The sequence below is a fragment of the Tribolium madens genome, unplaced genomic scaffold (assembly GCF_015345945.1).
Source record: "Tribolium madens isolate multiple individuals breed KSU strain unplaced genomic scaffold, Tmad_KSU_1.1 Scaffold_19;HRSCAF=116;Tcas5.2_LG9, whole genome shotgun sequence".
NCBI classification, from domain to species: domain Eukaryota; kingdom Metazoa; phylum Arthropoda; class Insecta; order Coleoptera; family Tenebrionidae; genus Tribolium; species Tribolium madens.
Genome location: NW_025400983.1, coordinates 5,198,553 through 5,209,595, shown reverse-complemented (window position 1 = coordinate 5,209,595; position 11,043 = coordinate 5,198,553). Strand labels below are relative to the sequence as shown.

General features: G+C 37.0%; 1 protein-coding gene across 6 annotated transcripts in view; it reads left to right on the top strand.

The window, feature by feature from the left end:
• LOC123013045 (NAD(+) hydrolase sarm1) overlaps positions 1-10,715 on the top strand; it is a 35,822-nt gene extending 25,107 nt beyond the window's left edge. For 5 of the 6 annotated variants that reach the window (XM_044411384.1, XM_044411374.1, XM_044411366.1 and 2 more), the window contains exons 4-9: positions 1,481-1,648; positions 4,803-6,349; positions 6,400-6,928; positions 7,029-7,195; positions 9,197-9,439; positions 9,805-10,715. In XM_044411384.1, coding sequence (XP_044267319.1) covers positions 1,481-1,648; positions 4,803-6,349; positions 6,400-6,928; positions 7,029-7,195; positions 9,197-9,395 — 2,610 coding nt within the window. In that variant the 3' untranslated portion in view covers positions 9,396-9,439; positions 9,805-10,715. The remainder of the gene's footprint in view (positions 1-1,480; positions 1,649-4,802; positions 6,350-6,399; positions 6,929-7,028; positions 7,196-9,196; positions 9,440-9,804) is intronic. The other variant, XM_044411358.1, reaches the window with a different exon arrangement.
• The last annotated feature ends 328 nt before the right edge of the window (positions 10,716-11,043 follow it).

Here is an 11,043-nt window from a genome sequence, read left to right as displayed (position 1 = left end):
CAATATAAAACATTTTTCTCATGAAAGTTACGGTCTAAGGTTTAGGACTATCTACTTTATATTTAATTTTTTCAATTTTTTTTTTACATAAATTGCAATTTTGACATAATTTAGAAACAAAACAAAATTTCGTTTTCAAAATACGATCATACTTTTTATTTAACTTTATTTTATGTTAATATTATTATTTTCTGGAGACAAATGATTTAAAAGAAACACGCTTGGTTCTATGTTGAGTGAGTGATTTTGAGTGCTTAATACCGTAAAAGATAAAAATTTGTTACACTTTTTTACACATAGCAAATCTTATTTTAATACTTAGCATTTGGAATATTTTACTTAGCAAATCAGTCTTATTTACTTAGCACTTTATTACTAGCCCATAAATAACTTCCCTACCAAGTGATGTAGTGATCTCCAAATACTTTGATTTAGAATGATTTCTGTGTTAAAATCGAGCAAAATTGGAATAAAAATAGCTCAAATTGTTTAATTTTGTCAGAAGACTGTTATTTAAGCATTTATTTTGTTGAAATACTTTGATTCAGGTTGATTTCTGGCTTAAAGTTAAGCCAAATCGATTAAAAATAGCACAAATTGCTTCATTTCAGCCTAAAATTGAAGCAATTATTTTTATAAAATACTTTAATTAAGAATGATTTCTGTATTAAAATCGAGCAAAATTGCATTGTAAATAGCTCAAATTGCTTTATTATGGCGGAAATCTGCTACATAGGCATTTATTTTGTTAAAATACTTTGATTTAGGATGATTTCTGGCTTAAAATTGAGTCAAATCGATTAGACCTCCAAGTGATTAGGAATATTACTTATTTTCTAGTTTTTCCCTGACTCATGGACCTAATTTTTGGACCATTTGGCTCAAAATAACTTAACAATTTTTTGATAAAATAGGTAGTAATTACAATCGAGGTGGAAAATATGACAAATAGTACTCCGAGGATTCAATAATAAAATATCTGTTTTTCTGTCACTGACATCGTTGCCTTGGTTTTTGACATTTGATGGTCTCGTAACCTTACATAAATAACTTCCCGACCAAGGGGTGTAATGACAAATTTTGCGACCGAGAAAGTCTAGGAATTGGTATATTACTATAGTGGTTACTTTTTAGTTTTTTCACTGACTCACTGGACTAATTTTAGACCATTTGGTTGAAAATAAACTTGGCATTTTTTCCGACGATTGATAAAACTTTCCCTACAGAATTGGAAATACCGGCGATAAAAATAAACAGATAACTTGAAAATTAGTAATTAGAAGCTCAAGTGCGATAAGATATTGAGATTTTTGGTACTAGGTGCTTCGAAGAATCCACAATTGCTATTATTTTGGAAAAAAAATGTATTTGTATTCTGTCTCAAGTCGATTTTTATCACTTATTTATCGAGTACATGACGCTTTTCCTTTACAAATATTTATGTTAATGAGCATTTGGTGACAAGTTAGTTTCGTTGCAGGTTGTGAAAGACGGTATTAGCGCCGAGAAGGAGAGTGCAAAATGCGCCGAAATGAAGAAAATCCAGGCTGGAGACGTGTCCTACGAGGAGAACAGCGCCGCGGCGTCGTCGAGGGCCCGTCTGGAGATCGACGGAATCTCCGCCGAGAAAAGTCAAATGAAAGCAAAGGTAGATATCGGCGTGCGAAGCCTTGACATGTTGAGACCCTTGTAATCGCTATTTGGGTCATTTGAGACAACACTCCTTCTCAGGTGTGCCACATTATAAATGTAAATAAACGAGAGACAGATAAACTAATTACGAGCCACCATACATCACTTTGTCACGTTCTAATCAAGCGTGGAGCAAATCACGTGAAGTAAAGCAAACATTATTGGTGTTATCGCGATCCAACCGAATTCGCCTCAAGAGGTTTGGTCATCGATTGGAACACTGCGCCGTCGAGACGCCCGACCCTCAGTCTCGCGCCATGAGCCGTCTCGCGGCCGCCTTTTTACTCAAAAATTCGAGAAATTTCCTCAAAAGTTCGCAAACATTGACCATCGCGAGCATTACCGGTAAGATTGAGGTGCGTTCAAAACCGTCAAATAACACAACAATCGATTATCACTCGCCTTGACCCAAGATTTTGAATTTTATTACGCCATTTCATTAATATTTATAGTTCAGTTGTGACCAACAAACCGCACAAACTCGTCGTAAATAGGGATGATTCAGAGTGCGTCTTTTAATTTGAAAATTTGAATGAATCACACGTGTGGTTCTTCTTATCAATCGATTGTTTTCCGTAACTACAGCGCGTAAAATAAACATGGCAATTATCCAAGTCCATTTCTTATTTTTGCCCAGTTGATAGAGTTTTGTCAGTTGGGTCTATACATATCTGTGTTGGGACGCCCACGCGCCGCATTTTTCGCCCAATTTTGCCAATTCGATGTGAAAGTGTGGTGCGGAAATGTCGGCCCCGTGGCCGGTCCGAAGAGGCGCCTTCTGCAGCACGGGCCAAAGTGACACGCCGCTGACTCCCCCAAAACTCGCCAAAAACGTAAAATATTTCCACGATTTAGCTTTCCTTGAAGTTATTTACGTACTCACGCTAATGGTTTTATAGTATTCACGAGACTTAACCTTCATCCGGTTCAGTTTAGTAACAGTGCAATTCCTAGTCAGTATTTTGCAAAAAGATGACGATTTTTGGTAAATAATTACATTGACTGGTGGTTTTAAAGTAATTTAACTACAGATAAGATTAATTAATTACTTTGTTTTGCTAACTTTTGATTTTGATAGGAGATACTGTAACAGTGGTTTTGCAAGTCAGATGACGTTTTTTGGTAAATACAACTAAAATTTTGCGATTTTTTACATCTTTATCGGATTTCGATGAATTTTTGTTTGGCTTACAGAAAAAACTTTGTAGATCATTGTAATTTAATCCAATAACATTTCTAGTGTTGTCTTCTAAATGTGATACTCAAAAGACGAAGGCATTGTTTTTTTACTTATTTTTATACTGAGCTGTGGTGTGCGACAGAGACAAACTTAAGTTTTTACTGATTTCAGATTATTGTCTATTCTTTTCTGAATTATGCACCACATTTTCCATAATTTTAATTCTTGAGACATGAGAGATATAAAGAATGTGCCAAAACGTCAAAATGGGCGCATGGAAGCTTCCAAAAATTAACCGTTTTACTTGTAATCCTTTGAAGTTCCAAGTTTTTTAGATTTTTTGGGTTCAAAGCCGTAATTATGCTCTTTTGGTGAGATAAGCAGTAGTTTTCGGTTTAACTACCTTTTTATGTAGCCTACTTTCTGAACAAATATTTAGTAACATTAGAAAAGCAACGTCTTTTCCAATGCTTTGTATCTCTAGGGCACCAGAAGATAAAATTTTGAAACAAATTGGTCCTCATTCAGAAAAAAACAGGCAAGAATCTGATATAAGTAAAAACTTAATTTTGTCTCTATTCCATACTACTACTAATATTCATTCTCTGCTTTCTTAATAAATGTATTAAATTTTTTCAGCACATCCGGTGTTGCCGGAAATGCTACCATATTTAGTTTTTCAAATGGAACACCTATGTTTTTCTTCCTCCAAACAATAATAATTGACATGAAAAATACTGTAAACCACTATTTATTACATTTTGCGTGACACAAGCAATCAAAAAACATCATAAATCTTAGAATTTTATAAGGAAATTGGTCGTGTGATTTTAAAAGAAAGTGTGAATAAAAAAATGCTTGGATACAGTTAAATTGTTGGTTTGACAAATCTAATTTGTTAGTTGATGAGCGAGTTCTCTTATGGAAACTCTTGGATTTTCTTCGACTGATAACAGAACATTCAGATTTCTATCTTCTTGTTCTTCACAAAAAACCACAGGTTTTTTAGTTTTAAGAAGCGAACCTATTCGTCTCAGTTGTTTTTCAATTCGACTAAATTTCCAACGATTTGGGTGAACTGTATCTGAGTATTTTTCTCTGTACTGTCTTTCAGCTTCCGCTCTATTTTTATTGCACTTAAAAATACTTTAAGCTGATCTACCAATTCGTCGTAATTAATATCATCCATTATTAAAAATCTCAATAAAATTTAGGCTTTTTCAAACTAACAATTAAACGGTATTTAAGCATATTGCTTTTTGTATGAATACCTCGACAAGTAAAATCCGCCTACGTTGCAAAATTTCAATAAAATTCAAAAATTTAAATTGTTTTCTGAGTGTATTATGTAAAGTAAAATATAATAATTATTATCAATTATTATTGTTTCGAGCAAAAAAACATAGGTGTTCCATTTGAAAAACTAAATTTGGTAGCATTTCCGGCTACATCGGATGTGCCAAAAAAATTGATGCATTTACTAAGAAAACGAGGAATGAATAGTATTATTTGAAAATTTAGTTTTTGAAAAAAAAGTAAGTTTAGGTGTTATTGGCCGGGGAGACTTGGACCGAACACCCTGTATACTGTCTGTTTCTGTCACATCTCTGCCTCTCTGCCTTAAAGATCTTGATTCTACTATATAATGTTCTGCAAAGTTCGTTCTTTAAACTGAACAAAAATTCATCGAAATTCGACCAAGAATAACAAAAATGTTGCAATATGAAAAATCGCAAAATTTTAGTTGTCCGCTTAATTTTGGCGGCCAACATTGACTGGTGGTTTAAAAATAATTTAGCTTCAGATAAGATTAATTACTTTGTTTGGCTAACTGTTGATTTTGATAGGAGACACTGTAACAGTGTCATTGCAAGTCAGTATTTTGCAAAAAGATAACGTTTTTTGTTTGACTAACTGTTGGTTTTAATAGGAGACACGCTCACTCAAAGCTGGAGATCTCAGCCAACAAGAGTCGAAAAATATGGCCCAAACGAATATGAAAGTCGTCACTGATAAATTCCACACCGAACAAACAGCGATGGAAAGTAAGCAACAACAACAAACAGTTACGTCTAGTGGTGTTTACAATTCGGAAGAACACACTTCATCTAGTCACTCCTTGTACAAGAGTAGCACCAAAGGAATCAGCTCAGGGGCTGTGTTAATGCGCCAGTTCTGTTCCCTGACCGGCAACAAAGAAGAAGAGATCCTCAACATGACCTGCGAAGACCTCGAACAGCTCTCCACCACGTCCAACCCGCAAGAAGTGGAGCGCGCCATCCACAAGTACTCCTCATACCTCGATCAGTCAATTAAATGCCTCCAGAAGACCGACCAACCGAAGAACGCCCCTCTAATCCTCGATAAAATCAACGACGTGATGCAGAAGGCCTGGGCTGTGCCCACTCACGGCCACGAACTGGGCTATTCCCTCTGCAACGCTTTACGCAACTGCGGCGGTTTGGACCTCCTCATGACCAACTGCACCAAAACCGACAAGAAGTTGCAATTCGCTAGTGCGCGACTCCTCGAGCAATGCCTCACGACCGAGAACAGGGCCCATGTGGTGGAGCACGGCCTCGACAAAGTGGTCAACATCGCGTGTGCATGCACCAAGAACGCCAACTCGGTGGACCACTCCCGCGTCGGGACCGGCATCCTGGAGCACTTGTTCAAGCACAGCGAGGAGACCTGCAGCGACGTGGTGCGGCTGGGGGGCCTCGACGCCCTCCTCTTCGAATGCAGAAAGAGCGACGTGGAGACGCTGAGACACTGCGCCGGGGCTTTGGCCAACTTGAGTCTCTACGGCGGGGCCGAGAACCAGGAAGCCATGATCAACAGGAAGGTGCCCATGTGGCTGTTCCCCCTCGCCTTCCACCACGACGACAACATCAAGTACTACGCCTGTTTGGCGATTACTGTCTTGGTGGCCAACGCGGAGATCGAGGCCCAGGTGCTCCAATCGGGCACTTTGGGGCTCGTGGAGCCCTTCGTCACCTCGCACAACCCCTCGGAGTTCGCCAAGTCGAATCTGGCTCACGCTCATGGCCAGAGCAAGACTTGGCTCAAGCATCTGGTGCCGGTCTTGAGCTCGAAGCGGGAGGAGGCGAGGAATCTGGCCGCGTTCCATTTCTGCATGGAAGCGGGGATCAAGGCCCAACAGGGGAATACGAATATTTTTGCCGAGATTGGGGCCATTGAGTCGTTGAAGAAAGTGGCGAGTTGTCCCAATGCCGTGGCGTCCAAGTACGCGGCGCAGGCCTTGAGACTCATTGGGGAGGAAGTGCCCCACAAGCTGAGTCAGCAGGTGCCGCTGTGGTCGGCCGAGGACGTGGAGGAGTGGGTCAAACAGATCGGGTTTGCCCAATACGCGCCCAGTTTTGTCGAAAGTCGCGTCGATGGGGACCTTTTGCTCCAGTTAACGGAGGAGAATTTACGGGAAGATATCGGGCTAACGAACGGAATTAAACGAAAACGGTAACAAGCATTCATTTTTGTGTTTCATTATTTACATAAATCGGTTCTAGATTCACGAGAGAGCTTCAAAAATTGAAAAAAATGGCTGATTACACTTCTCGGGACACAGCGAATATCAACACGTTTTTGCAAACGTTGGGACCGGAGTTCAGTATCTACACTTATAGTTTGTTAAATGCTGGAGTTGAGACCAAAGAAGCTTTAAGGAATATTTCCGAAGACCAATTATTGAACGAATGTACAATTACGAATTCGATTCACCGATTCCGGATCATGGAAGGAATTAGACAACTCGAAAATGGACTTGCAAATTTGAACGAAGACAATTTGGACAAATCCTTGGACGTATTTGTCAGTTATCGAAGATCAAATGGATCTCAGTTAGCTAGTTTATTAAAAGTACATTTACAATTAAGAGGCTTCAGTGTCTTTATCGATGTCGAACGTTTAGAAGCCGGAAAATTCGACAATAACTTGTTACAAAGTATCCAAAAAGCGAAGCACTTCTTACTGGTTCTCACACCAAATGCTCTTGAGAGGTGTAGAGGGGACAATGAACGGAAAGACTGGGTGCATAGAGTAAGTTGAACACATTTAACAAAATTTTGATAAAATTATCTCAAATTATATTTACGAACTTTGTCGAATTACGAGTGTAACAAAATTTCGTTCGTTTTAGGAGATTGTGGCAGCTTTGCAAGCTCAGTGCAACATTATTCCCATCATCGATAACTTCCAGTGGCCGGAAGCGGACGAATTACCAGAAGACATGAGACAAGTGTGTCATTTTAACGGAGTTCGGTGGATTCACGATTACCAGGACGCTTGCGTGGACAAATTAGAAAGGTAAATTACGTGTACCAAACAAGAAAACAGAAACCCATTTTTGTTAAGAGTCAGAACCAAAAAATCGATGCTTTCATCACCCTCAGTCACAAAAGACTGAAAGTGTACGTTTTTTTTTCCTACAACAGAACTACTAACAAAAAGTAAGTTTTTCCACCCTAACTTCCGAAAGCAAAGTGACCAAATATCTTCCAGGGAGGTAACCATTTTCCTCCCTTATCTGTCAAAATTACATTAAAAAATATTGTATGTAATCCCTCAGGAAAGTAAAAATTTTACCTCTCTCATAGAAACGCAAAAATATGCTACTAAATTTAATGACAAAACTGGGATATTAAGAAAATTTGTTATTTTTAAAGTTTTTCGTGCTGGATCGTAGGAAAAATTATATGTACATTGGAGGAAAGTGTCTTTTCCTCTCTTATAATACAAATAACTATTACATAAACTGAATAGTTAAAAAACTTAAGAGAGGTAAAAATATAATTTGTTATAACAACTTAATGATTTGTTTAACTCGGTATTGTAAAAATCTGGGGAAAAAACGGAATTTTCAACTCAAACATCTGCTTATACTTTCGAATAAGATAAAAATGATATCATCCTCGGCCTTATTCTGTGATTTTTCACTTTATTTTTAAGAAAATTTTGCAAAATAATTGCATTTTTACGCTAAAACGCTCGATAAATACATAAATACAACCTAATTTGTTGGTTTGTTTGGGCAAAATCTCGTGCAAAACCTGAGATTTTAGTACAAAAACGTTCTTAAAAGTATTTTCGTCAAAACTTTGTGGTTTCTCGGCTTATTATTGGAAAAATCTCGTGAAAAACGAGTTTCAGCTTAAAAATTTCTTTAAACTTTCGAAAAATACAAAAATGGCATCATCGGCCTTATTCTGTAGTCTTTTGGCTTGTAGTTAACAAAATTTTACAAAATAATCGCGTTTTTAGCTGAAAAGTGTGCTAAAACACTTAAGAAATGTAAAAATACGACCTATTGATACGACCTGTTGATTTTTTGGTTTGTTTCAGCGAAATCTCGTGTAAAACCTGATATTTTAGTACAGAAACGTGTATTTTTGATAAAACTTTGTATTTTCCCGGTTTATTTTTGCAAAATCTCAGAGTTTTTTTGTTTAAGAATCTACTTAAACTTTTGAAAAAGAAAAAAATGATATTATTTTCGTCCTATTCTGTGATTTTTCGAATTGTTTTTAACAAAATTTTGCGAAAAAAACATTTTTTGGTAAATAATTGCTAAAACGCTCAAGAACTAAAAAAATACGGCTTGAAATTTTCGTGCAAAAACGTGCTTAAAAGCACGTATTATTATTTTCTAAACTAGTTAAATTGAGTGAAATATACAAAAGATAAATTTTAATTTATTTTGTGATATTTAGGCGTGTTTGGACAAGATTTCGCAAAATAAATTTTACAATTTTTAAGCCTTCTTAAACGAATTAGTTCGATTAATATCAAAAACGTGTTTAAACGCTAGAAAAAGGCACAAATAACACCGTTTTGGGCCTATTTTGTTGAATTCTTGCCTTGTTTTTAATGAAATTTTGCGAGATAATTGTGTTTCTAGCTGAAAAATGTACCTACTAACGCGTTCGCAGAAAGGGAAAAGTTAATTGTTATTTTCCACTCTGTTTCGTAAACTCTTATACTTATTTATTTATTTTTTTTTTGAGAAAATTTGGTGAAATAATCAAGTTTCTGATTGAAAAACTTGGAGAAAGCTCGAAAAAGCATAAAAACTAGTTACATTTATTTTTGACATAATTTATTATGCGAGTATCAATAATTTTTGTGGTAACCGCAGAGTTAGAGTTTTTTCATTTCCAAAAAATTACCCGATTAGAATTTTTACCCGAATTTATCCGATCAAACACGAACTTGAAACTGATTAAAAAAATTTCTGGGGCTCTTCGTATAAATTTATTATTTGAGTTGTGGATACGAGAAAAAGCCACTAAATTTCGTATCTAATTTCAGGTTCATGCGCGGGGAGCTGAGCACGCGGTGCACGGAGGGCGTGAAGTTCGGCAAGGGCGACAACACGCCGGGGACCCCCGCAAACCCGGCCCTCGCTCGACAGCCCCCAAGCTACCAGCGAATGCACAGCAACGACTCCGGCAGTGGCAAAAGCTCCGACAAGGACGTGAACGGCAACACGGGACTCTCTAGAGACTGACTAGATGGTCCCCTCGCCTCGGGCCCCCCAACTCCGTTGCCTAGGTGAGTGTCAGGGTGATTGCATGACCCCCTGCTTTCATCCCGAATTCTACAGGGTGTGTCAAAACTCGTCCCCAGAGAAAAATTTCAAGTAAGATAAGATACCATGGAAAAATGTTTAAAAAATTCTGTCTGTCAAAAAGTTTTGACATTTGACATTTTTAATGATTTTGTGTATGTTTTTTTATAATTTTTTATATAATATAATAGAGTCAAAGTGCAAAATTTAAACTCTCATAACTTTTAACATTTTTTCCATGTTCCTGGTATTTTAGCTGGCATTTTTCTCTGGGGCGCGAGTTCTGGCGCACACTGTATAACTTTCCGTTTTTCTATTAACCAATCCACGACTAACGTAAATATTTCAGTTCTTATTTGCAGGTTCTATAAAACTGCTAGTCCGGCGCGGAACTGGATAATGAATACGAGTCGACATCCGCGGGGCTTGCCCCCGCAGCATCCCTACCATCGCCGGGGTTCGAACAGCCCCTCCGTGGGGGCTGGGAAGCCCCCGACGCCGAACAGATCTCGCAGTCTGGACGGGCTTCTCGACTCAGAACCGACTTGTGCAGCTTCAGATGCAACTATTGAACCCACTCCGTCCCAAAACACGAAAAGTTGTGACGATTTAGATAAAGATTTCGACGAGCAGACTGAAGACGCTAACTTAAGTGCAAATAACTTGGACGTCGATAAAGTTTCGATACAGAGCGGTTCAAGTGATTCGAAACGAAAACGAAATTTCATGGACCGATGTGTCAGTAAAGTGAGATCTCTTATTAAAAAGTAATTTACTGACGTGTAAACTATTTTAGTGAATTTTCATACATATGATGGCAAAGTGATATAATTTTATTTATTATTGTATTTGTTATTTATAAGTGGTGGATTCATAATCCATCAACACGGTTTTAATGTGTAAAGAATTGCTTATACAAAGCAATTTTTTTATTTTTTTAATATGGCAACTAAATTACTTAGTACAAAATTGTGCTTTTATATGAAATGTGATTATCATGCAGCCTTTCAAAGTCGCTCTGACTTATTTTTCGACGTTTTTTTAGCACTAAGGAGTACATTAAAATAATGTATGTAATGTTTTAATATGTACAGTTTATTGTACCAAGCTTGCCTCAATTAGCAGTATTGGTAAAAGTTTTGACAATGCATCATTGCCTTATTGTTCGAAAATATTCTTATGCGGAATTAACACATTTTACTAGTATTGTAATTATGTTGTTTTTTATGTTAAATTTAAAAATATATTTTATTAAGACACCACGCGAGTTTTTTTACCCCAAATATGCCCAAACATAAAAGTAGACCCCCAAGTAAAGTACTATGTATTTATTTTTAAAAAATCCATAAAAGAACAAACAATATTTTGTTAAAATGGTCCAAATCAATTTTTTTTTATTGTAATTCCGGTTTGGTATATACTGATTGCGCTGTTATTAGCTTTTTGGTAGGTTTGGTATCGTTGGTCGCATATCGCTAGAAACATCCTAGAAAATATCGCCAAATTTTAAAAAACAATCTTTCTCATCTACATCTATAAAACCCAAACAAAAAGAACAAACATATCTACTTGAAATGGTACAAATAAA